This window comes from Cibotium barometz, chromosome 53 (assembly GCF_041138505.1).
Source record: "Cibotium barometz isolate CiBa-2024 chromosome 53, ASM4113850v1, whole genome shotgun sequence".
NCBI lineage: Eukaryota > Viridiplantae > Streptophyta > Polypodiopsida > Cyatheales > Cibotiaceae > Cibotium > Cibotium barometz.
In genome coordinates, this window is record NC_141098.1 from 3,312,278 (window position 1) to 3,339,766 (window position 27,489).

The 27,489-nt window shown below is 41.7% G+C and overlaps 1 protein-coding gene across 1 annotated transcript in view; it reads left to right on the plus strand.

The window, feature by feature from the left end:
• LOC147608188 (transcription factor TGA2.2-like) overlaps positions 1–20,218 on the plus strand; it is a 61,244-nt gene extending 41,026 nt beyond the window's left edge. Inside the window, exons 2-11 of the mRNA XM_086789348.1 lie at positions 351–451; positions 521–594; positions 695–898; positions 1,014–1,094; positions 10,257–10,316; positions 10,400–10,477; positions 10,595–10,637; positions 14,509–14,780; positions 19,185–19,421; positions 19,501–20,218. Of these exons, the coding sequence (XP_086645474.1) occupies positions 351–451; positions 521–594; positions 695–898; positions 1,014–1,094; positions 10,257–10,316; positions 10,400–10,477; positions 10,595–10,637; positions 14,509–14,780; positions 19,185–19,421; positions 19,501–19,647 (1,297 nt within the window). The 3' untranslated portion in view covers positions 19,648–20,218. The remainder of the gene's footprint in view (positions 1–350; positions 452–520; positions 595–694; positions 899–1,013; positions 1,095–10,256; positions 10,317–10,399; positions 10,478–10,594; positions 10,638–14,508; positions 14,781–19,184; positions 19,422–19,500) is intronic.
• Positions 20,219–27,489: the final 7,271 nt, after the last annotated feature.

Sequence of the window (27,489 nt, forward strand, 5' to 3'; positions counted from 1 at the left end):
CGTATGGTCGCATTGTGCTGTAAGGTAGCCATGATGTTTAAGAATCTTGGTGATATAAATGCCTACAGCAGCAAGCTTGGCATGTGTGTGTGTGTGTGTGTGTGTGTGTGAGAGAGAGAGAGAGAGAGAGAGAGAGAGAGAGAATTATCAGTGACTTCAAAAGACCCAATGGGTCTATGAGACCAAAAAGTAGTACAATGAAGTCATGAGTATACTGGTTTAAGAAAACTGAAAAGAAACCTTTACCCTGATAATATGTGAATACAAGATACAGATACATCATGGGCTCGTGTGGGTAGAGAGAGAGAGAGAGAGAGAGAGGCTTAGGTGTGTTTTTTTTTGGATAACAGAGACATCCCAGAAGCTAAGTGTTCAGAGATCTTTGGCCTTGGAAAGGCCAATCAACAGGTCAACCTAGGGTTGACAGGAGGAGTGGGATTTTTCGACAAAGGTGAGGAAAGTTGTTAAATTTGAGCTTTGTTTAATTCGTATTATATTTAACTATCGCGATCTTGTGTAGGTTTCTTTCAGAACCATACAGGTGCTCCCAACGTACTGCCTGCCATTCCTCTTCAGTTTGACGCACGGCAGGAGGTAGTGTTTGTTGCCACCTAACATCTTGACCTCCTGTAACTCATGTTCATGGGGTTTGTATTTGAATCTTGTGGTTTTGTTATGTTATAATGGTGGGCAGGATAATCGTCAGGCCTCTCAAGTTACCTCGTTGTCTGAAGCAAGCACAGAGTCACACTCTGCACAGAACACACTTGTTGTCAATAATAATAGCTGTATGGGCTTTGAGTCACCGCCTAGCCATCGCTTCCAGAACTGGGCTGATCGTAGTCCTAGAGCAGAGACCTCTACAAGTATGGAAGGAGAGGCTAAGGACGATAACAGGGTAAGTTAAACATCAGTTGATGGTGCATTCAGAATCTTTAAGAGTTACCACTATTTTGTGTATCAAGTTACCTGCTCTTTGACTGAAAAACTCGTTTCCTTCTACCTACTTTCAGCTGGAGAATGGGGGGCGTGGTGACCTGGTGATAGCATCAGGGTCTTCTGATCATGAACGTGGCAAGATTACAGACTCCAAGGTAATTTATCTTGGACACCCACTGTAGGGTTTCCAAGGTTCATTTCTTGATAGATGCGATGCATATATCCAGAATTGTTTTGTGCTTATTGTTAGTGACTGACATTGATTTGTAATGCGAAGATTGAGTCAAGAGGTTTACTTTAAAGAGCAATAAATGATGTACTCTGTAAAGGGGAGGGAAGCCTAATTTAAGAGGTCACCACATCCATTGAATAAGGGTGAAAGCAAGGCAAAAAGCTTCTTGTAGGAGGCATATTTGGCATATAGAGCACATGAATATCTGGTCAAATGGAACGATAGGCTTGAAAAAAGGTAAGAGATACGCAGTAGAGGTTTTTTGACTAATGTGAATTGTGGGAAGGAAGGGCTGGATATCGTGGATGAATTGAATCCTTGTTGCGGATGGTTAGACAAGATGTAAAACCTATAGGGCTAAGGACTGTGGATGTTTGAGCAAGGAGAAGTATCCAATGCTTCCAAGAGGAAGTATTGGTGCATTGTGATGCCCATGTAAGAATGCCTGCAGCTATGGGCAATGTGGGCTTTGGCAAAAGCAGGGCTAGAACCTTCTAGTAGGAGGCATGAGATTGTTTGTCAGGTTTTTGCCAAGGCTGGAAGGTAAAAGAAAAAGATTGCATGAACTGCATTTGCCAAGCATCTAAAACAAGGGGGCAAGAGACTGACGGCTGTATAGGCTGTATAGTTAAGATTTCAGAAGCACTGCAAGGAGAAACCTTAACTGTGACATGCTCTTCTGGATCTCATTTCTTCTTGTAATGCAAGGTTGCTCTAGGTGGCTGTTACGCATGGAGTGTTGGGATTTGGAGTCTCTTGTGTGTGAACACTCCCTATGAATGATTTAGATAATATCGAGATATTATACCTGCTGGACATAAGCAGTGATGTCATCCAGGAGAGCCTCTAAGGCTATAAAAGGATTGTACTTTGTGAACTTTAAATCATCAATCATAAGCATATCATTGTACCGGGCAATCATCTGCTCTTTGACTCTCAGTTAGTCACATCTCTCTCTCTCTCTCTCTCTCTCTCTCTCTCTCTCTATGTATATATATATATGTATATGTATATGTATATACATATACATGTGTATGTATATACATGTACATGTATATATATATATATATATATATATATATTATACTCCTAAGATCTTCTATCCTCCTCCTTCGCTTAGGCCTGTGTAACCCTAAAGGTCAACATTTGGTATCGCCCTCGTGTGGCCAGCCGACAGTACCTGTCCATGCTCCTCGTCACCGCTTCTCTGCCTCCTATGCTGGGCGGCACTAGTGTTCACAGCTCCACCGCCACCCAGCCTGGCTGATGGCTCCTCCCCATCTGGGCGGAGCTTGTGATAGAGCTGCCCCGCCTAGCCCAACCTATCCGGCTGAGTTGCGCGGGGGGGTGTGTGGCATTGGGCTGAGCTTCCCACTCTTGGGGCCTACCCGGCTGAGTCGCCCACTGGGAAGGTTTTTTCTTCGTGACTTTATTTTCTTGTTGGTCCTCATGCACACCTGTTCTTGTGTAGGAGTCGAATGCTGCAGGCAGAACAACGCACCTCCACCACCAGCGCTGTCCTGTGCCGCTTGTACACCTCTGCTTGCACCAATTGTGTGCCGCTCTGGCTGGCCCGCCAAACGCGCTTGCTTCTGCTACTGAGCATCGCCACCAACACGTCTGCTTCCCATGGTCTGTGGTCGCCACCAGCTTCCATGTCTGCTATACGTACAACCTTTCCAGTGGATGCTTCCACGCCTTTTTCATCTAATGCTTCTACACCATCTTGTTGCTGCTACTTAGAGCTGTCATTAGTCTTTTCCTACACCATGAACCTCAACAGAAGCAACATCTCTCTCTAAAGGTTCTGTGGCACGAATTTACCGTCATGGCAGACAAAAGTCAGGCTCTTGCTCATGCAAGATGGAGTTTGAGTGTTGTCAATGGGATGGAAGAGAAGCCTGAAGGTGCAGCTACTAAACAACACCTGTAGTGAGAGTTTGGGCAGAGAAGGATGATCGAGCATTGGTTCACATCGGTCTAGGACTTGTCGACGGTCTCATTCATCACGTCAACTTTAACAAACTATCTAATAGTTTGGGTAGCCAAGTACATCTCCAAGTCAATGTTTTCCATTAACGCCCAGAGGAGGACAGTAAGCATGGGGACAATCTCTCGAAAATCTATTCAGGAATAAGGTCACAAATTCATAAGTATTTTTGAAGAAAAAGTATTATGGTTTAAAAATCAAAGAACATCACACACTGCAAAAGCACCTCAGCTCCATAGGTTCCCTCCTCCAACAACTAGCTGCTTTAAAAGAGTCAACATTGATAAAGATGACAAGAAAGCAGTACTCTTGTGTGACTTGGTTGAACACAATGCTAATCAATACACTTAAATAAACCAAGATTTAGTGGACAACATGCTCAATACAAGAAGTAATTTACTGAATTGACAAGAGATGCACAGTGAGCCGGAATGGCCAGCCCCTCCCTCAAATAAAGGATATTGATCTTGGGAGAATCAAGTACATAGTGTCAAAGGCATTTTTGACCAGATTTCCATACCAATGCATATGAAAACAGTATTGCAAACAATGTAGTTGTTGGTGTAGACTTGCAACTCACACTACCCTGTCAAGTGCCCATGTTCCCTACCATTTGCTCTCTATTGTTTCACCAACACATGGTAGCAACAATCTCCAAGTGAGCACGTAGGACAAGAGAACATTACATAGGGTATGTGAACATGGAGTCCGGTTCCTCGCTCCTGCTACTTGCTTCCATATTTAAGCATCGAAGCTTACCAAATTGCAAGTAGAGTTGGTGATAGCGGAAGTCTTCGCGATGGAAGCGTTTGGTGTGTTGAAATCTTCGATTTGTCGCGATCCTTCATGACAAAAGTCTTCAAAAGGATGAAAGGAACCCTGGGAAAGCTTCCCCTTTGGTTCAACTTGAGAAAGGAGGGCTGAAATTAGGGTTTCAAAAAAAAGACTAGAAATTACAACAAAAATAAGAGTTGTTTTGTTGAATTTCAATCATTGGGAGTGTGCGGAAGAGTGAACACCACCTGGAAACACACTTGGAAGCTTGGAAAACACATTAGCAAGCTTGGATATGGAGTTGGGAAGGAGAAAGTGCAGAAAATACAGCCAAAGAGGCCTCATGAAGGGGGGCGCCTACTTCTAGAGAGAGAGGGAAGAGAGAGATGGGGAGTTGTCCACTCTAGGTGTCAAGTAAAGAGGACACGTGCTTTGTGGTGCAAGCTATAGAACGAACACTTGGCTGGTTGCTCCCTTTGTACGAAGGGAATAAGGTCTGGGCGGTGGGCATTGGGTTTTGTCCAGCTCGGGACATCAGTGTGTGTGAACATAGGGCTGGTCGTGACTTATAAGTGAGTTTTGGTCGCCCAAAACTTAATGAAGTGTGTACACACTCACTTATAAATTAGTGCTAATTCCTAAAGCTAGGTTTATGACCAATACTTACCACCTGTCACATGCCACATAACCATGTCAGCAGACAATTACACGCACGGATCACGTGCATGCGTTCCCTTACCCGGAACTACACATTGGTCAGGCAAGCATGAAAATAACATGCAATTTCAATTGCAAGCAAGCACATAAAGATGCTATGCAATGCAGCATTGGTATGGACAATTCCCGTTCATGAAACTATATCAAAATAGATGTGCTCCAGGCAAGTACACAAGGTACCAAACCCAATGGAACACCAATTCTCCAAGCATTTCCGGGCATGTACACAGGCACAAGTCGTAGCGGAAAGCCAAGTCCATAGTATCACATGAGTGGCATTAGTCCCCGGCATATGTAGCTGCCCCATGGACGTCAGTCCAATGTACATACATAATGAGAAAACATGGGTGGACTAATTGGGTGGCCAAATGGTGACATCCCCCTTGGCTTCCAACTCTAAAGAACTCTTCATCTACCCATTTAGCATCAATGGGAAGATAGTTCTTGAACTTCACAAGGTAACGCTTGACAACTTTGCCTGTAGTAGCAAGCTCGCGTTCCTTGCGATACACAATTTGCTCTGGCTGCAAAATCTCCTCAAGCTCATCCACTTGTGGTGGATTCTCAATAACCAGTTCAGTAGGCTCTGGCTCTACATGTTTGCGAAGGAGACTCACATGAAAAGCATTGTGTATATGCCAATGACTAGGTAATGCCAACCTGAAAGCCACTTCATCGATCTTCTCGATCACTCGAAAGGCCCATAGTACCTCGTTGCAAGCTTAGGGTATGCAACCTCTTTGCCAAGCGTCTTTGCAAGTCTTGTTTTGTCAAATTTCAGCAATACCCAATCATTCTCTTTAACATCAAATTGCCTTCTATGCTTCACGTCGGCAGCCTTTTTATGCTTGTCTTGCAACCTTGCAAAGGCTATCCGCACCTGAGCAAAAGCAATATCTAAGTCTCTTACATACTCATCAGCTGCAAATATCTCATCCTTTGTACGAAGAATGGGTGGCAAAACCACTTTACTATAAACAATCTCAAACGGGGCCTTTCATGTAGATGCATGTACCGTGTTGTAGGCAAATTTCACAAGCGGTAAGTACTCCCAAGAAGACTTCTGATCCGCCATATAACATTTGAAAAGATCCAACACGGCTGAATTTGCAGCCTCACTTTGCCTATCCGTTTGAGGGTGATAAGCTGATGAGAAGACTAATTTGGTGTCCATATTATCAAATAAGGCCCGCCAAAAGAAACTTGTAGTCCTGGAATCTCTATCTCCCACAATGGACTTCGGTATTCCATGATGCTTGAACACTTGTGCAAGATATATTTCAACCATATGCTCAGCTTTGATGGTCTTCCTGACCGGCAAGAACTGAGCTTGCTTGCTAAACCTGGCCACGATTGTCTAAATAGCATCATTACCCTGTTGGGTCCGTGGCAAGTCCATTATGAAATCCATTGTAATACTTTCCATGGCTGCGTGGGAATAGGCAATGGCTGAAGCAATCCTAGTGCCTTTTGCCTATCAAATTTCACTCTTTGACAAGTGATACATGCACGTACATGTGCCATTATGTCCTTTCGCATACCTGGCTAAAAGAAATACCGCTCAGTCATGTGCAGCATATGGAGGAGTATGGCACTCATCCAAAACCTTTTGCCTCATGTTAGACACCACACATAGCCAGTTTATCTTTCATGAGATAACCCTCTTTGATCACATATGAGGCATATGCATGACCAGCCATCAAATTAGTCCAAATAGTAGCAAAATTAGCATCCGTATGATACAAATCACGCATGGCAGACAAGTCTCTATGAGAGGCAAGTAAGATAGCAGCTACATACACCTTTCGTGACAATGCATCTGCCACTACATTTTTCTTTCCTGGGGTGGGCAAGATCTGAAAATGAAACATGGAGAGAAAATTGGCCATCCTCATATAATTCTTTGACAATTTAATTTGGGTAAGAAAATACCTCAAACTTTGGTGACCTGTTTTCACAGTAAAATTAGTCCCAAGAAGGTAATGTTTCCTTATGGTAAGTGCATGAATTACAGCCAGGAGCTCTTTCTCATAAATGCCAAGAGAGAGCTCTGCATCATGCAATCTACAGTTCTCATAAGGCACGGCATGTCCCTCTTGATTTAGGACAACTCCTATGCAATTTCCAGATGCATCACATTCCACTCTGAATGGCTTTTACAAATCCGGAATGATCAACACTAGACCATATGTAGTTGCATCTTTCAATTTGAGGAATGTATCCCTCTCTACATCAGTCCATTTGAAAGTGGCTGCCTTCTTTGTCAAGTCATGCAAAGGAGAAGCAATCTATGCAAAGTGCCAAATGAACCTACGGTAGTAAGAGCATAATTCAAGAAAATTACAGATCTCAATTCTGGCCAATTTTGAATTACATCAATCTTTGCAAGATCCATCTTTGGACACAATATGCCCAAGATAATGTATCTTTGACAAGAAGAACTCACTTTTCTTTGCATTTATGAAGAGTTTATGCTTACGGAGTTCTTCAAAAACAGTAGCCAAATGAGCTCTATGCTCTTCTTTGGTCTTCGAGAAGACTAGGATGTCGTCAAAGAAAATTTCCTCTACCCACGGAATATACGATCCATCATTCTATTGAATGTAGCCGAGGCATTTGTAAGACCAAAAGGCATAACAAGATAGTTATAAAGCCCAAATACTGTCCTGAAAGCAGTTTTATGTACATCCTTAGGCACCACATGCACTTGATGATATTCACTCTTGAGATCGATTCGGCTAAAGCATGTCGATCAATCCAACTTATCAAGGATGTCGTCTATGGGCGGAATTGAAAACCGATTCTTGATGGTAAGCTTATTCAAAGCTCTATAATCCACACACATACAAAAAGATCCATCCTTCTTTTGAACCAAGAGGACGGGTGAACAATATAGGGAAAAGCTTGGCTGAACCGAATCCTTCTCAAGCTCGTTTACCTGCTTCATGATCTCCTCTTTTTGGGATGCACTTACACGATAGGCTGGCCTATTAGGTGGTGAGCTACCTGGCACAAGATCAATGCGATGCAACTCATTTGGTAACTCATCAGCAAAACAATTATTGTACTTTTGCAAGAATTTCAGCCTATCATTACTAAGAGTGTTTACATGCACATTATTTTCTTCAACATGATTCCGTACAAAAATCAAGTACACAAAAACACTCTTTTTCATTACTTTCTTAATTTGTACATGAGATACAAGGGGAATGGTATCACCCTCTTCACCAACATCAATCACATGCTCTCGGCCTTTACGCATGAAGGTGATCCTATTGGCCTTGTAAGTCTTGCACGGATCAATGCGTGTATGCCAAGGCTTTCCAAGCAATACATCACAACCATTCAAAGGCGCTACAAGAAAGTCCTCATGATCCACATAGCCTTGAATGTGTATGCGCAACTTGCCAATAATAGGCATAACCTGCACTTCTCTACCAATAAAGGCAGCCCTTGCTTCAATTTGAGGGCCCATGTAAGAAAAAAAGAAAAGACCCTTCCGTGAGTTTCGAAAATTACATGCGAAATGACCCAATCTCTCTTTCTCGCTGGCTGGCTGCTCTCGGAGGAAGGCTATCTCATACAATGGGGGGGAGGGGGGAATAGCCAAACAGGTGGCCTATAGAGCCAAGGAACTAGTTGTCTCTGACACTGAGGAAAGGATCGTTGCTCCAAATCTGCAGAAAAGCCCATTGGCACTTCTGTTGAGACTCCCCCGTTTAGGGTTGAGCACAATCTTGCCTTACACTTAAGCAATTGACACAATTAAACAAGTTGAAAATGGCACCACAAAATGAAGCTTAACAAAACTGAAAATTGAAATCACTTGGACACTGTATTAGGGCCAGAAAGGGCCGCTCCCCTTGTAATAGATAGGTTCCCGCTACAAGCTTCACGGGCATTCACATTCCAAACTGTCCATAGGCATTCATGCAAATGAAAGCAACATTACAAACATGATTGTTGATGCAGGTGATTGCTTCCATAGCTTCCATTTGATTTCAGAGTCTCACTTCTCGATCCCTTATAGCTAATCAAATGCAACTATGCTCCATTGGCATCCATACACAAACATTGTGTGTGCCAGGACCGAGACATAGGACCATAATGACTAGTATTCGGAACTTGAGTAAGTGAAAGAGAGCTTAAATGAGCTCTTACCACAATTCTGCTTCTTGCCTTTGAGTACAACCATCGTATGGTTGATGTCTACGCTTGCAAGGGTCCATTTTCACTCTCGGCTGAAATTAGAGTTTATGTAAATTAAGGTTTTCAGCAGGTATTCAGACTCCAAAATTGTGGCTTTTGGGTGCAAAAGATGCCCAAAGTAGAGGGCTATAGATTTACTATGGTTGCCCCAAAATTAGGGTTTCTGACAGAATTAGGTTTTTTGTGAATTAGGGTTTACAGAAGACTTGAGGGCGATAGAATACTTAGGAGGCTCCATATTCATGAACAGGAGAGAAATTTTACAAATTGGTGATCATATGGAGACTAAGTGCCTGAATATGTGCTTGGCCGATCGGGAGTGGAAACTGGTCCAACCTCTTTATGAATTGTCCGCCTGAACTTTAATGAAGTGTGGACGTCCTCACTTATAACTTGGGCGGACACACTTATTAAAATGTGGACCTGTAAAACAGAAAAAATTACCATTTGCTCATAAAATAAGCAACATAGAGTAAAGTAGTATACTTACCCCCTGTCTACATCCCACAAGCGAGGTCAGAAGACAGTTTCACTCGCACGGCTCACAAGAGGGTGTCCCCAATTCATGAACTATACGCACAATTCACGCATGCAACAAAATAGTTCATGCGAAAACAGGTTCAAAATCTTACACACATAAATGCAATGCAACCCTTTTTCAAAAATCACACTTGGGAACTGGTAGTCTTGCCTGATGGTAAGAATGTGATTGGCACAAAGTGGCTTTACAAAGTGCAGAGAAAGTCGGATGGATCTGTTGATAGATATAAGGCTTGAGTTGTTGCAAAGGGTTACTCCCAGCAAAAGGGGATTGACTAAGAGGAGACCTTTGCACCCATACCAGAATGACTACCATTGGCGGCTCATATGGGATGGAAGCTGGATCGGCTGGACATAAAGACTGCCTGATTTGCATGAGGAAGTTCTCATGTGGATGTGCACATACCATGCCTAGATTCTCCATGGTTAATCAGGTTGGGGTCTTGTGTTGGGTCCACACATGTCACCTCCCTATAGTGATCCATTTTGTGTCGATTGATTCAAATTGCAAGTAGGATGCTTTCTATGTATTTCAGGCAAGTTCAAAATTGTGCTCATGATGCTGGATTCTTTTTGCTCTTGATAGCCACATGCACTGTTTTCTCACATTTAAGCTCCAAAATTTTGTTTTGGGACACCATGATTTTTGAACGTACATGTCTGGGTGTGACTAGTGTCTTGCACTCATTTATGGCATTGTGAGCTGCTCTAATTCTATGTCATTGTGGTTTGAGTGTTGGAGTGACTCGACTATCCAATATGTTTTCCTAAAGTAGATGCAAGGTTAAACCTTAACTTTATTTTGGGGGCGGGGCATGTGGGGGGGGGGGGGGGGGGGTGTTGTGTTTTTATTAGGTCCTTCGACGTTTGGCACAAAATCGCGAAGCAGCCCGCAAAAGCCGCTTGAGGAAGAAGGTAAGCAAGCTTGCAATGCTTTTGTGCAATACATAGCTTATTCTTTTTAATTTTACTGACCAAGGCATTTTCTCTTTATGCAGGCTTATGTGCAGCAGCTAGAGTCAAGCCGTGTGAAGCTTAACCAACTTGAACAAGAGCTTGAGCGACTGAGGCAGCAGGTGAGATGGCCTAAACCAGCATGTTAACGCCACATGTTTTCAACAGATATAATGAGATTCAGGATTTTAGGTATGCAGGTATCACTTTGCTCACCCTGTCTTTCATGTTAATTACAGGGAATGTATATGGGGGGATCCTCAGGAGATCATAGTCATCCAGGTACATGGCGGCTTCTTGTTGCCTTGATTAGTTTCCTTGACAAGCAACCAGTCCTTGACAAGCAATAGAGGATGCTTTTTTTGCCTTCCACAGTTTTTTTTTCTTCCAATTTTAAGAGAACATCATATAGTGTAGGATTGCATACAGCTGGACACATCAGCCTGTAGGTGACCAGTCATGCTTAATGCTATATATACTCCTCTATAATTATGTGCAAAAAATGCCAGGTAGAGTTGGGCTTCTCAGTGAGCACATAATTAATTTTCTTGCTTTTCTCAGCTTGGGTTGCTCTCAGGCCTGCGCTTGCTATAGTGCTGAGATGCTTAGTTTCTAGGTATGTGTTGGCATAGAGGATTCACTGGGCATGAGCAAGGTGGAGAGTGCTAAGACAAAAACAGTGAATGGAATAAAAGAGGAAAGGCACAACTGGGGCAAAACGTCACACATCAGCCTAGGCTGTGAGCCCTAACTATGAAAAGGGACCAAAGAGGCTATGGATGAATGAAGGTAATGCAAAATGCAGATTAACACAAGTAAACACAACTAACACATTTACACAAAGTAAGCTGGTTAGTTGGCTTACTTTTTCTAGAAATAGGACCTCTTTATTTCCATTCTTGACTTCTTCTGGCAGCAGCCAAGAGGGGGAGAAGGTCTAAGTCATAATGAGTAGTAGATTCAGTTCAAACAGCAGCAGTTAACGAAAATCAGTCCAAGGTTTCTGATTCAGCAGGCTGGGAGAAGGTTTTTTTGCTCCAAATTTGGAGAAGGTTTCTTGCTCCATTCAGAGAGAAGTTAGTAAAAAGTTTCGTTTTTGTTAGATCTAGCAGATTCTTTGTAAACATTCAGCATTTGTTCATTCTAGTACGTACAGTAGGTTAGGTTGTGAGAATACAGTCTTTTGCTGTCATTCACTTTCCTTTCTTCCTAATCTTTGTATCTTTTGAGTTTTGTGCTTCAAAATAGCTTGACGAATCACGCTTTCGTGAGCGCCATTGTGACATAATGTTCTAAGCAAGTGGCACACATCCCGTAATATGTATGTCTACACCTTCCTGGTGATTTTCCCCCAAATGTCACATGCACGCCCGTGCCATGGCTAATCTTCGGCATGAACTGGCTTAATCCCTGATTAGTGCAGCAGTAAAGATAAGCATTTAGGTCACCATTAGTAGCATAAGCATCAAAACCATCATCTTCATCATCATGGTAAGCATAAGCATCAGAAACATCAGCACCATCATCACATCATCCTCACCATCAGCATTGACAGCTTGGGAAGGGGCTTGAGAACCTGTCGGCAGCCTCCAGGACTCTGTCGGCTGGCAGCAGGGACTTCAAGACAGCAGGCGGCTAGATCTAGGCAGTGGCCAGCTCAGGGTACAATATAGAATAAGAAGCGCAGCAATGAATAAGATATTTATGGAGTATTTCAGGTCTTGCAATAATAATTCTTTCTATTTGTTATGATCCTTGGTGCTAGCCTTCATTATGGCTGAGTCTACCTTGTATCTCCAGAGCTCTGATAGAAACTCAGTTCACAGACCTTTGTATGAACATATGCTGTCTGTGTGCATGGGGTGTGTGTGTGTGGGAGCATATATTGATACCAAGCTCTACACCCACTATTGGGCACTGATGATGTTAGTGGGGATGTCGTAGTATCTAGTCCATACTATGCATGATGGAGTTGATGGTTTATTATCTTGTGGATGACTACCATGAAGTTATAAATTGCACTTTCTTATAAGGCGAATTTGGGCATGTTCCTGGATTCATCTAGGTATATATTTCAGGTCTTGCAGCAGGCCGACAATTGCTGTTCTGGCCGACCAGCAATTTTCTCACATATATAAGCATCACTTATAACTCAGCATAGATGATTCAGTCATTAAGTCATTAGCTCATCATTCATTCATTCCACATTCAGTAGAGCATATGTAGAAGGGGCCTAGGTCACCCCTATGGGGCTGACCATAGCCCTACATCATGTACAAGCATCAAGTTACCTTTTTGTACCATAGTAATACAAGAAAACCTTGGCACCTAATCTCTCTCTTCTTCTCTCTCCCTTTCTTAATCATGTGTTAATTAGCATCATTGTTCTTAATCATGCTTAGGGCTGTGTTGGGAAGGGTCTTGAGAACCTGTCGGCAGCCTCCAGGACTCAGTCGGTTGGCAGCAGGGACTTCAAGACAGTAGGTGGCTAGATCTAGGCAGTGGCCAGCTCAGGGTACAGTATAGAATAAGAAGCACAGCAATGAATAAGATATTTATGGAGTATTTCAGGTCTTGCAGCAGGCCGACAGTTGCTGTTCTGGCCGACCAGGAGTTTTCTCACATAATAGAAGCATCACTTATAATTCAGCATAGATGATTCAGTTATTAAATCATTAGCTCATCATTCATTCATTCCACATTCAGTAGAGCATATGTAGAAGGGGCCTAGGTCTCCCCTATGGGGCTGACCATAGCCCTACATCATGTACAAGCATCAAGTTACCTTTTTGTACCATAGTAATACAAGAAAACCTTGACACCTAATCTCTCTCTTCTTCTCTCTCCTCTCTCTTAATCATGTGTTAATTAGCATAAATGTTCTTAATCATGCTTAGGGATGTGGATTAGTACAACAAGGCTTCCGCGCATGCAACACCAGATAGCGTACTTAGATTTTTAAACAAATCCACATGACTGCCATGAATTTGCTTGTGTTCCTGCTCACCTTGTAGAAGTGCTTAATTTCTGAGTCTATCTCACAACCCCATCAAAGTCTTGTTTGTACATCTATAGAAGTGAATTGGCAAAACCCACTTAATTTGGAACACCCCTCTCCTCAATGGGATAAAGTGTGTATAACACATGCATAGTTACAAGAAATGTTTCGAGGTTTTGAAGGTGTTTTTTTGAAAGGTTAAAACTGTATAGTTCGAGAATACATACATAAAATGTGGAGAAAGTGGAAAAAGGAGGGAAGGAGAAGAAGAGGGGAAAAGGGGAGGAAGTGGAAGAAGTGAAGAGGAGGAGATGAAACAAGAAGGTGGCTGCCCTTAGCCTGTAGGAGGGGGCGATGGACAAGGCAGCCAGGGCTGTAGGAGAGGGGCAAGGCAGCTGCATACAAAATTCAAACTTGCACCACTTCTTCACCAAAGGAATAAGGTGTCAAAAATGGGGAGGAAGTGGAAAAAGGGGGGAAGGAGAAGAGGGGAAAAGGGGAGGAAGTGGAAGAAGTGGAAGGAGAAGAAGAGGGGAGAAGGGGAGGAAGTGGAAGAAGGGAAAAAGGTGAAGAAGAGGGTAAGGAATGGGAGGAAGAGGACGGAGAAGAGGAGGAATGTGCACATCCAAAGGTGGGAATCAGCAGGAGATTGCCAATGATTGAGTGAAATCAGTGTTCCCCATAAACTTGGGCACTTATTGTATTGTTGATCGTTTGTATTTCCCACACAGCATTGTACATTATTCTTGTATGATTAAGCTTGGGTTATCTGGATTTACACCATAATCAGCGTAGAGAGTTGTGTGTGCATAAGTGTTCAGTTGTTTTTTACTCTTTGTTTGCACTCTCACAGCACCAGTCGTCTAACAGTCACAACTCCATTTTTATGATGGTCATCCGATATGGTAAGTACCATGTAAACTAGCCAACAAACTGAAATAGAGTTTCCACAGAGAAAGCAATGAGTTTCAGTCCTGCATTGGTCTGGGGCTATCGCCAGGGTTCCTTTTTTGCCAGCTTTCCTTCTTCACGAATATTGAGGTGATCACTTCAAATAAATATAGTATTGTGATGTGAAATATTAGTCTGCGACTGAGTTATCTGCATATAATTGTTGAATCTGAATTTTTCTTTTTTGGTCCTTTTTACTAATAGGAGTTGCCGCATTTGATATGGACTATGCACGCTGGGTTGAGGAGCAGAATCGACAAATAAGCGAGCTGAGGAATGCTTTGGCTGCACATGTAACTGATAATGATTTACGTTTGCTTGTGGACAATGGTGTTTCTCATTACGACGAGCTTTTTCGGCTGAAAGGAATTGCAGTGAAAGCAGATGTTTTCCACATTGTATCTGGTATGTGGAAGACACCAGCAGAGCGTTGCTTCATGTGGATGGGTGGCGTTCGTCCTTCTGAACTTCTCAAGGTCTCTCTCTCTCTCTCTCTCTCTTTCTCTCTCTCTCTCTCTCTCTCACACACACACACACACACACACACACTCATGTGCAGGTGCACGCGCGCACACACAAAAACATAAACACAGAGTGACACTGCTGATCTCACTGTGCTGCACAGATACTCATCCATACGCATGCACATATACCCCTCCTCTCTCTCTCTCTCACGGTTTCTTGCACGCGCGGGCAAGCACATGTTTTTTTTGGGGGTGTAAAACAACTCTTTCTATTTCTTTACTGTATAAAGAGAAGAGCCCCCAAGATGAGGGCACTTCTTATACAATGTACAACTAAAAGCAGTGAAAAAACAAGTCCAGTTGCAACTGATCTAGATGTCGTAGCTGAACACAGTCATGTAAAGATTGACGCCATGATTGACGGAAGTACTCATACTTGTCAATTTGAGACGACTAGAAAACTAGGTGATTGTGACCAATCTAGATTTTCCAAAGTGCCCAAAATCTTGTCCATGCAAAGGAAGGAGCTTTTTCAATCAATTTCCTTGCCGATTTGCCAAAGATCCAGAAGTTTCTAGAAAAACATACCCCTGGAAATTTGGCAGTTAAACACACTAATAGGCGATGTAAGAACTCCTTGGAATCTGTGCATTCCATAACATACGTGGAATAATCTCATTCAGGCACGAGCATCATACACATTTAGCAGTAGCAATTTTTCCTTTTGCCAAATATGTGCCAACTGGGAGTACTGCAATACATCTCCATAGGAATAGTCTGTGTTTGAGGAGTTTACTATTCCATATAACTTAAATTTTGCTTCCACCATTTTCAATTGCCATATCCCATTTGCATGCTCTGAAAACCATGGGTGAGGGATGATCAATCTGTAAATCATTGATGTTGTAATTTGAGCAAAAGGAATTGTACTAGACACATGAAGCCCTACTCTATGTAATGTCCAGTCTTGAAGTCTGTTCTCTTGAGGGTCAAGGGTTGCATTTGATTGTTTATTTACTGCCATGTAGTCCTATAATGCATATCCAATCCCCGTCTAATTTGTGCTTGTGGAAATGACAAGACCCTTCCATCATGAGATATCACAGCCTGCTTAGTGTCTATACCTTTAGTAGATAGAAAATAAGCTCTTCTAGGAGTTGTAATCGGCAACGGAGCATTAAAGACTTTACTCCAATGTATATTTTCTTACCTCAAAGAATTTCCTATTTGTCAAGGTCTCCCAGATCAATGTAAGTATTGCAACACTTCTTTCCAATTAGCAATCAATTTGCTTGTGTATGGGCAACCTGAATCTTACCTTGCACATGCCCAAAGACTCTCCTAGTATTGTAGCTGCCATTTACCAAAGGAAGATGCTTTAAATTTTTTACACATTTCCGCTACCATGAGCATCCAAGGTTGTTCCTCAGGCAAGAAAGAAATTATGTAACATTGTTGCTTTTCTTGCCAACACTTGATAATGAATATTTAGGACATTCGGTCCACCATGTATTGTAGGTGAGCAAACCTTGTGATACCTTAGTAGTCTCAGTGCTTTTTTGTGCTTTTTTGATCTCCATAATACTTCCATTGTCTGTGACATGAAAGAAGAAATTTCCTTTTTTCACCATATCAATAGTGGCAAGAAAAATTGGATTTTTGCCATGAGAATGGATTATATAATGCGAAGCTTGACTTTAGACAATTTTCGATAATCTAGCTTCATTTCTATTGTTTGCATTACCCATTTAGTAGCATCCCGATGAGAGACATTCCAACCCAATGGATATCCCAACTGTTTGACAATTACATTAGGTGGGAGAATTTACCTAGGCCATAAGTCTTCTTCCTTTAAAGGCAACAATTTTGACTTCTTGAAGTTTATAAACAGCCCTGTAGCCTCTCCAAATAGCTCCAGATCCTGCATAAGTATACATAGATCATTTTGGTTATTTTTGGGAAAAAAGGAGTCATCAGCATAAGACTGAGCAACCAAGACACGGCCATGTGGCAATTGCAACCCATGTAGGAGTCCATTGTCAGTGAGTTTATCTATATAAAGCAAAAATGGATGAGTCGCTATCCGATATAACAAGGCACTCAAAGGGCATTGTTGCCTGACTGGTTTTCCCAACTCCCAGGGAGAGGACAATCCTTTTCCCAACATACATCTTTCCGTGCTATCTTTGTATAGCCGGTAAATGACATTAGACATTTTTTTTCCTAATCCAAGTTTTGTTATTACCGGTGCAATATAATCCCAGTGAATAGTATCAAAAGCTTTAGCCACATTAACTTGCATTAATAGTACATCTTGCTCTGTGTATTTTGCATATTGAACCAAGGTTGCATCCGTACGTACGGACATTATTATAAGGTACGTTTTAGTGTACAGTATGGTATTGTACCGTACTGTACATAGCAGTCCCTCCCTGATTGACCTTTGGCCCAAGATCCTCCCGTAATTACTGATTTTTTACCGCCCGTAGGCGCCCCTATAGCCACTTATTTATCCACCCATAGGCGATGCCGCCGAGGAAGCACCAAGGGGGGTTCCAAGACCTCTTGGTCCTAGGCAAACACCTTCATCACTTGAGCTATCACCTTATTGGCAAGTACGTGGCAGTTTTTAAAAACATTTTGGGCCAAAAAAAACCCTAGGCCAGTTTGTCGTCACCGATTTTAGCCGACTTATGCAAAGTGTGAACATAGCCATTCCTCTCATTGATACATACATTGCAACGAGAGATAATGATGATGTGGTGCCAGCTGGAGCGGTCATTGCCATTCCAGAGCCAGAGCTGAGAGTATGATAGCGACGGAAACATGTTGACAGATGGAGCTCTCATTTTGGTAATTGTGTTGTTGTTGAATGTTCAGAAATGAATTGTATTTTCATTCATTTTTCTGTATATATATATGTACACTATATAGTATATTTTTTATGTTTTTATGGACCTTACGTATTTAAGGTACCTCAAAATCTCAACCCGTTCCTAAGTGCGTACCTTACCGTACCTTTCCACCTTACCGTACCTTTCTATCTCCATATATACATTGGACATATTGTCTGTGATTTGTCTTCTAGGGACAAAACCGTGTTGTGCAAGATCCATATTTTTGATTGTATGGGTGATAATTTTAGTAATAATTTGTAGACCGCCGTCATCAATGTAATAGGTCTCCAATTTGCAATATTTTGACATATTTGTTTTTTTTGCACGAACTTAACTAGACCCTCTTGCCATGAGGATGGCATAATTCCCTGTAATCGTGATTGATTGATCATAAGCAAGAGCGGCTATCTTAGAACTACAAAAAGAATTCAACAATTAAATCATTACATCTTGAGGATTTCCGTTTGCACAAAGATTTAACTGCTCCAATTCCAAAAAGAAAGTTCAAGGTCTTGTGCTTCTTGTGCATCTATAATTCCTATCACATGAGAAAGTAGGTCAGCATGAGCAGTAGAAGCACTGTTTGTTAATGGAGTAGGTGTTGCAAAAGCATGTTGGAAATGAGTCACGCATTCTTGTTCTAACTGCATGACATTATGTGTTCATTCACCATTTGTCATGCGTTGTTTTTGCCTTGATGTATGCAAGCTTTTGAGAAACATCCTTATCGGATCTGCCACTTTTCCAACTTTCTTTGATTATTTCTTTGTAGGTCATGCCTAGCATGATGCATTCTTTCTTCTTCTTAAGGGGATAACATACAAATATGGGTGAGTTCTTCAAGAGCTTGCAATTGTCTTTTCAACCCATAGATTCTCTCTCTTTCTTCGCCTTAGTACCATTTTCCATAATTAGTTATAACTCCTTGCATGCGAACAACAAAATGATACCAAGCAACATCAATATCCTCACAAATCTCTGCATTCAAAGTAGGAACAATATCACCCACCATATCCTGAAACAGAGGGTGAGTGAGATAGCTATTGTTTATCAAACATAGCCTCTTTACTGGCAGTTGGTCATGAGCAATATTAGCAGCAAAATAGAGACCCTTCCATATAGGAGCATGATTTGAGAGTTGTACATTAATCAGATGCATTTTGGACATACTCCTCTGGATCAATACACGTACTTCCAACGCTTGTTGAGAGAGTCTCTACATGACTACCGAAACTTGCACCAAATAGACGATCAGCAATACATGGCCTTCTTTGACTGCTTCTAGGCAGTCAATTCCATGGGCCCTATATGGGAAAGCATGTGCATCCATGCGTGGGAGCATAGATGTTAAGGCGTCCATGTGCACACGCACACACACTCTTTTTAACTGGCTAAGCTACATGTTCAGGTTGCAATGATAGCAGCTCGTCTTCTTTATTCTTGAAAACACCCCACTTATAGAGGATATCTTGGCTGAAAGAACAAATGCAGCCTTTAACATCAGTGTTTCTTGAAGCAGATCTTAATTCCTCAGCTGGAACCACTCACTGAGCAGCAGCTATTAGCAGTATGTAATCTGCAGCAGTCCTCACAACAGGCTGAAGATGCATTGTCTCAGGGAATGGAAGCGTTGCAGCAGAATTTGGCTGATACCTTGGCTGCTGGCTCACTTGGATCTTCGAATGTTGCAAATTATATGGGACAGATGGCCATGGCCATGGGTAAACTTGGGACACTCGAGAATTTTGTGCGCCAGGTTCACATTTTCAGTCTTATTTTGCATGACTATATTATGCATGATATCATCAGAAATTTTAATGGTTTTGTTTCCACAGGCTGACAATCTCCGGCAACAGACTCTTCAGCAGATGAATCGCATTCTCACAACACGCCAGGCTGCACGAGGCTTGTTGGCTATAGGAGACTACTTCTCACGTCTTCGTGCTCTGAGCTCCCTTTGGGTAGCTCGGCCACGAGAATGATAGAATAGAGGACCATGGAGTAGGGTTAAGATCACTAGGTTGGTGGTTTATGTGAGTTCAGAAAGATGATGGAATAGAGTGGAGACCAAAAGGTGGTTAGTTGATGTAGCACTGGTTCACGTGGAACATTGCAGGAACTTTATGATGTGATTAGTTTATCTTAGTAGCATTGCTCACAAGGAGGTTTATGGTGTTGTTAATAATGTTGCTAAAATTGATGGGCCAAGCCAACGAAGCTCTTGGATGACAGCAATTCAAATGATGAGGAGCGACTGTTAGTTGGATCACTGCAGTGTTGAAAATTGCCTCCTTTATTGAATGGATGATAAACCTATGTGGTAGGTGCTTAAGGTAACTCTGTGCAACGATTTGCCAGATTGTAAGACTTTTGTAAGGCTTTAAGTTAATTAGGATATTTGTCAACATGTGTAGAAACTAAATAATCAGAAACACGTTGGTCCTCTTTGTGGCCACTGGCATACAGTGGTGCCACTTTTAGATCAGAAACACTTAAGGTTGTAAAAGGCATGTGCATGTACCATGCTCATATAGCTTGATTGTGTACAGTTTATTCTGGGGCTTCTGGTGTGCATAATGATCCTTTAGGCCTTTATTGAAGTCACCCTCAAGATGATAGCATAATAGATTGTGAGAATTTGGGGTCAACTACCCCCAAAAAACTCACTCACACGTCCTGGGTTTTTAACAATTAGGGCATACCCCTGGGTATATACCACAAGCAGATTTGATTTTGTTGGATTAGTGTGTTGCATTTTGGATGTGAATGCAAGGGCTGCTTGTCCAGTTATATAGAGGCAGTGTTCTGGCATGTTCCTGGATTCATCTAGGTATATATATAGAGGCAGTGTATCTGGCATGCCCAGTAGCTGGTTTTTTTAGGGCGTGCACATGTCCTGTGTGAACATCCACAATGGGATGCATTAGAAAGGTTTAAAGGGTTGAGGACAGTGCAAGTTTAGGATTATGCTAACCAATTCAGTGTGTCAACAATAGGGGCTAACCAGAGTCAAGAACTTGTTGTCAGTGTCCTAGAGTGAAAGCTTGATAGACTCGAGTGTCTGCAAGAAGCTGCTCCAGATTGAAGGTAGGTTGTGGAGAGCAGAATGGCATGTGCTTTGCTGCCTGGATGTGTGTGTGGTGATGCTGATCTCTGCACCTACTACCCAAATCACATTGACTTAATCAAATTTGAAAACACCAAACATAATTGAAATTGTAAATTTTACAGATTTCAAGGCTCGCAATGCAAATATTAAATGGATGGCGGAGGGTGAGGTCTCTGTTTGTTCCCTTGTTTGGCTCAATGTCTTTGCATGTGACTATCTTTAACTTATGTGAAACTACTCTACTCCACTGAATTGTGGGCCATTTCTTATGCCATTCCCATTCCCATTCCCATCTAGGTCTAAGAAGGAATGGAGGATTTTGATCCAACTTAATGGGTGCTTCTATTTTGATTCACACTTTTATGGATGCGCCTTCATATATAAGTGATGCTTACCCTCTTGGCAGGTTATTTTGACATTATTCCACACACAAAAAATGCTCAAGCTATTTGATCTTGGGAGAAACCACATGGATGATCAGTCTTCTATATTTCTAGAAGTTGGAAGTACGAGTCCTCTAAATTATTAACCCCTAGTTGCAAAAGTTGGAAGTATGGATCCTCTATATTTCTAGAAGAAGGAAGAGATAAAATATTGATAAAAGGTTTAACAACGAATCAGTTATGGCTTCCAAAGCCACCTTCACAATCTCCTACTCACAACAAGCCACCAAGAAGTCAAATAAAAACAAAGAAAGGCCATTGATTGCTAAAAATAGTGAGAGCAAACCGAAGTTTTCCTTCATTATGTCAATTTATTATTAAAAATGTGTCCTTGAGGACAATGCAACTATGGTAGCTATTTAGTGATCCCTATGCAAACCATGGGTGTGTTTCAAACACATTGATGGATTAATCTCTAAATTAGGTTGTCATCAAGAAGAAACTCGCAATCATCAGAGAAGCCTCTTTGCATAGAAGAAGATGTGAGGAACCACCTCTGCTTCCAATAAGTCACACATTAATTAACACACCTTTTTAATTATCTTTACTATATAAGGTAACCTCACACAAATTACTATCCCTATAATTATCCTATCCATACATGTAGTGATAGCATGTAAATGAGTAGTTATATATATTTTGGTTTGATTTGCATCAATGATGAGGCTTGGGTCTTCATGAGAGGGGCTACAGATGGCCAAATCACTTGGATGGATTTAGCTTTGTCAGATGCAGTGATGACCTTTGGTGTCGTCATCGTTGATGATTTAGGATTATTTTCAAGAGGGGCTATCGATAACAAAGAGGGGCTATTGATGACCTTTGGTGTCGTCATCGTTGATGACTCGAGATTATTTTCAAGTGGCTATTGATGACAAAGTTTTTGTGATGGATCACTGACACGTTCCCATTATTCCTTCCCTTGCGAGAACAGAATAAATTTTCTTTTGGGTCTTAGTTCTTGTGCATGGTGTTGCATTTACCTCCCTTGGGTTGAGGCTTTCTTTAGGGATGTTTCCGTTGTCTTGACATTTAGTCTTAACCTCTTTAGTTTATGTGGCTTTGGCTTTCTTGAGTTTAGGGGGTTATGAATCTTTTTTTGTTTCATGTTTCAAGACATTCTCCTCTACTCCTTGTGTAGTGTGTGCTTTTGCAGGCTTTTTGGTTTTCATTTGCACCTTAATGGAACTGTGGATAAGTGTTCATTCTTCACACACTCCAGATGTTGTGTTGGGTATTGTGAGGCATCTGTAAAGCATTAGGACAGTCTATGAACATGTGATCAAGAGCACATTGGTCACACATGGGTTGTGTGGTCTAGGAATTGTAGGTGCATTCCATATTGGGTAGTCTATAACATTGTGCGGTCCACATTAATAGAAGCACTGCATTGTTTGTCTAACTACTTTCTTAACAGTTTCTATCCCTAGTTTTGTTTTTATTTGAGTCAAGGAGACGGAATGTGTGCATGGGGCTCCTTGGTTTTGAGATTGTGAGCTTGGTTCATGTCGCAACATCGATTCGTCCATTGTATAATAGTAACACGTGTTCCAATTGCCATATCAATGATCCACGTGCAAATCATCAACACAAATAAATAAAATAATATTTTTTATTTAGTAAATATTAAAATTTACTTCAAAAAATGCTTAAAAATTACAATAAGAAAGAAAAAATAACAACTTAACTAGAGATTGCTGTAATACCACTGTTAAAACCGTAAGATCTCTCTAGATAATTGTTATGCATAAACATGACCACCCCCGAGTCCAAGGGATGCACACATGAATTATAATGAAATACATTATACCTTTACCTTGATGTCCCATACCATCAAGAGGTATAACTCCAATCCAGTAGCATGTAGCTATAGTGTGAAATGGAAGGTGAGTAGTTATGATCCTCTACACAAGAGAGCATAGCATAACCTAGCCTCAAGATAACATCAAGATACCATAGCATAGTCTTGGCCCCCCTTGAGTGTGCCCCATGTCCCTATTATATAGGAGAGCCCTCAAGTGACTCTTGACTCTCCGTTTCCCATGTGTGACCCTTTGGATGCCTGACCCTAACCTTAACCCTTAAGGTTAGTCCTAACCCATGCTCCACTTGTTCCCATGCTCCCATGCTCACAAGCCTAATGTGGGTTAGCCTCCTAGTATATGCACACATAATGTGCATATAACACCCCCTACCTGATGTAGGTTCTATCCTTAGAACCTTTTACCTAGGTCAAAAGACTTGGTCGCCAAACTAGGATTGCGTGCTCGGATGAAGCCCTTGTACTCAATTGACAAAGACTCAAGGACATTTATATCACTAAAATCTTGTATGTCATGTTGAGGGTGAAGGTCATGTACCTCATCGAGCAGTGTTAGTGGAGATAGAGTTGGTGCCGACATCTCCTCGAGGGCGAGAGGGTTAGTGGGAAAATCAGCGAGGCGATGAGAGAAAGTACAATCGACCTCGGTTTTGTTTGTAGGAGATACACTAAGAAAAGGATTAAGTAATTTAGTGGCAATGGAAGTAAACACTAGATAAGTAAAAGAAGTGGAGGATCTCGGTGTTTCTTCTTAACCCTCTCTTGAACTTGTTGGAGGTGGTTGGGTGGGGTTGTTAGTTTTCATAAATTCTTGGAGGTCAAGTATATCTATTGTGGTTATATTAGGATATTCAATATGCTCCTTATCCAAATTATAAACCATGTTAGTGAGCATAGCCTCCAAATGCTTATGCATGTTTCTATAGAGTTTTATAATACCAAACGGATGATATAATGTGGATTCATAGATATTTAGATGTTCATAGGTATTATAAACTTTAATCCACCCTTGGCTAGTTACCCATTGGTAGCTACGTGCAACAACTTCATAGTTGGCCGGTGTTAATGGTATGTCATCTGGTAGAAATAGGTCGAGTTTATCGACACTGTCATCCAGGATGTTCGATTGTTTTGCAACACTTGACACCAACTACGAAGGTTGAGCACTATGGGATGTAAGGGGAAGAAGAACATATTAAGGACTATATCCCCTCAAAGGATTCCCATTACCACGGTTGGGTCTACATCCCTTTCCGTGTTCTGATTAATTAAGGTCTTCGATGAGTAGATAAAAACAATGTTAGAGTCTGCGGAGGGGCCCAAGGAGTTACTGGTAATGAACCTATCTTCGAAGCACGTTTGATGAGTTGTCGTAATTCATTAGGTCTTCGATGAGGTTAATTTTGTATTGAAGAAGAGAGAGGGTTAGTGTAGATAGAAACAATGTTAGAGTCCCCGGAGTGGCTCGAGGAGTTATTGGCAAAACGCGCCTATCTTCGAAGCGCATTCGAAGCGCATTCAATGAGTTGTCATAATTCATCAGGTTGATCAATCCTTTGAGATCGTTGCAAGAGGGTGAGCTATCATTCTAGTTCTTGAATCTTGGAATCTTTGTTTTTAAGGAGTCCGGAGATAGCTACCTCAGGCACATCTTGAGGAGTGGGCCAACTCTTCATAACTTCCTCTTGTGCCATCCTTGAAGTGGTGGCTTGAGCATTAGCCTCTTCAACCTACCTTAGTTGCTCCTCTACCAAGATTTGGCTACTGGTTAGTTGTTGGTGTACATGTTCAAGTACCTGTTGATGGGGTTGACATCTGATCTATCTCCATTGTCTTTGCATTGATCACCTCATTGAGGGCTTTCAACTTTTCACCATGTGCCTTCTTTAGTTGTTCACGCTTTGTCTGGAGGCTTACCACCTTTTGTTCTAAGTCAACAATTATTTCTTTGTGCTCATTGATTTGTCCTTTGAACCCCACTTCCTTGGCTTGAAAGGTAGCGTATGCATCTCTCAATTGTTGTGTGTGCTGCAGCTCCTTTTCTCTGGTGGGTCGCCACTTCTTGCTGAAGTTGTTCTTTTTCTTGTTCTAATTTGGCCTTGAGCTCCTCATTCTCCTTGGTGGTACAGACTATGGTTTTGCTAAGAAGTTAATTGTGCCCATCCAAAGTTTGGAGCCTTGTCTCCTCCTGTTCTTTGGCTACCTTTAAACCCTTCAGGATTACCTCTCTGTGTGTGGCAGCGGCTGCTACAATGTGTTCCTTAAGAGCCTGCACCTGTTCAATGGTATCCTGGACTAGACCTCAACATTTCTATCATCATGCTACATATGAGTAGTGAGCAAGTGATAGTGCCATACCTGTTGTTATTGTTGGAACCATATTCCTGTAATTGTGGAGGCTGAGCCTTTTGTTTCATGAATTTGGTGCTATAGGAGGCTGTTGAGTCCTTTCATGGTCTCTTCTAGGAAACTATCGGCCTGTAGATTGTGTAAGAAGAACCCTTCCTTTATAGTTTCTTCAGCGTCCATTCTCCTTTACTTGCTGGGGCTTGGAGTTTCATCAATTCTCTTTCGCTTTATCAGCTTCTTGATCATTTTAAGCAGCCGCTGTGGGTGTGCTAAAGTGGCTTCCTCATTATTTTCACCCACATCTTTTTGTGGCAATTATTGTTTGTCTTTAGCTTTTGTGGCACCAATCTCCATTGAAGTGGTCAGATATGAGATTACGGAATCGCAGAGTGGCGAGAGGTTTTTGAAGAACAAATGTGCAGGGCTGGAAGGTGGTGTATGTAGTGTCGACTCTGGAGCGGCGCTCGCTGTCAAGCTTATATTCTCCATTCCCCTTGCTTCCTATTCTTCCAGAACCTACTAATAGGACACGATGTCCTGGGCAACCTCTTCTTCCAAATGCTATGTCTTTGATTGGAGGCTAAGTCACCAGTCAAGTTTCCCTTATTAAACTCCAGGTCGAAGGTTCCTAAGGATGCCATCTGTAACATTAGCATTAAGGCGTGTTATTGTTGAGCTCATGATCTTAGTATTGTGTTTTGTGCATGTGTGTGTGTGTGTTATCTTCTAAACATTGGTGCACGAAGGGAAGAGTGTTAGTGTGGTGAGCAATGAAGCAATAAAGGATGGGTGTGAATTAGTGTTTGTCTTATGAGTTAGTGTTATTCCATGAATTAACATGGCTAATTTCGTAAACTGGTAGAGTGTGAAGTGTTAACTTGTCAACTAGCTAAGCTGTGAAGTGTGAAGTGTTAACTTGTGAACTAGCTAAGCTATGAAGTGGAAGTGTGTGAACTGTTAAGTCGTGAGGGGTTAAAGTGTGAGATGTTAACCCGTGATCTCTTAAAACATGAACTAGCTAATTTGTGAAATGTTAAATCGTGAAGCTTTATATCGTGAAAGAGCAGTTTGTGAATCAGTTAGTTCGTGAAGTTTTACAACGTGAACTGTTAGGCCGTGAACTATTAGGCCATGAAGTGGATAAGCCGTGAACTAGTAGGTGTTAATTCATGAAGTTGTAGAGTGTGAAGTAGCTTAGCCGTGAAGTAGCAGTGCGTGAATTGCTAGTTCATGAACTGGAAAGGCATGAACGATTAACACGTGAACTAGCAGTCCATGATGTGGTAGTTCGTGAAATAATTTTAGGTCACGACTAAAAGTGTGTTATGTGTGTTTGTGGTTTGCACTTTGGTGTGAGCAATCTAACACTTAGAAGGTAAATTGGAGGATATCTATTCATTATCTACAAAACCAAGATTTTAGTTTTGACACTGTGAAATAGCGGACTGCTATTTCCCGTGTCCAATCCCTTATGCTTTTGTGAGTAGGTGTCATTTTTAAGAGTGCAGATGGGAGTGATGATGATGGAAATGGGAAGATAAAACAAGAAAGGAAAAGAACAAACGCAATCGTAGAGGTGTGTGCTACTATCGCACAAGCAATGCATTATAACCAACGATTGAAGCAATCGAAAGTGTGCTTTGAGCTCCTACCTGAGAAACGATGGTTGCAAGCAAGGTAGACGATGATGGTGCAGTGTTAGATGAAAAGAGCGCTAACAATGATCGCAATTGAGCAACTTGGAGAATGACACAGAGAATGTGTAAAAAGGAAAAAATGACGTATTTATTGTCAAGTCGTCGGCACCGGCGGCCATCTTAATTGGGTATGCCACATGTTTGACTATGATTCGTGGAGGCTTTTTGAACATTTCACGATGTGAACTAGCATGAGTCAGTTCACGAGTGAACTAGCTTGAAGTGTTTCACGATGTGAAACAGACTAGAGCGATTCACGATGTAAACTAGCATGTTCCCTTATGTATGAAAATATTGATACCCTATGGATTCCTATATGCTCAAACATTCTAAGGCCACACATTATGCATTCAAAGGAGTAAAAGAGTACATGCGAAACGAAAGAACATGTTTTGTGGCATGAA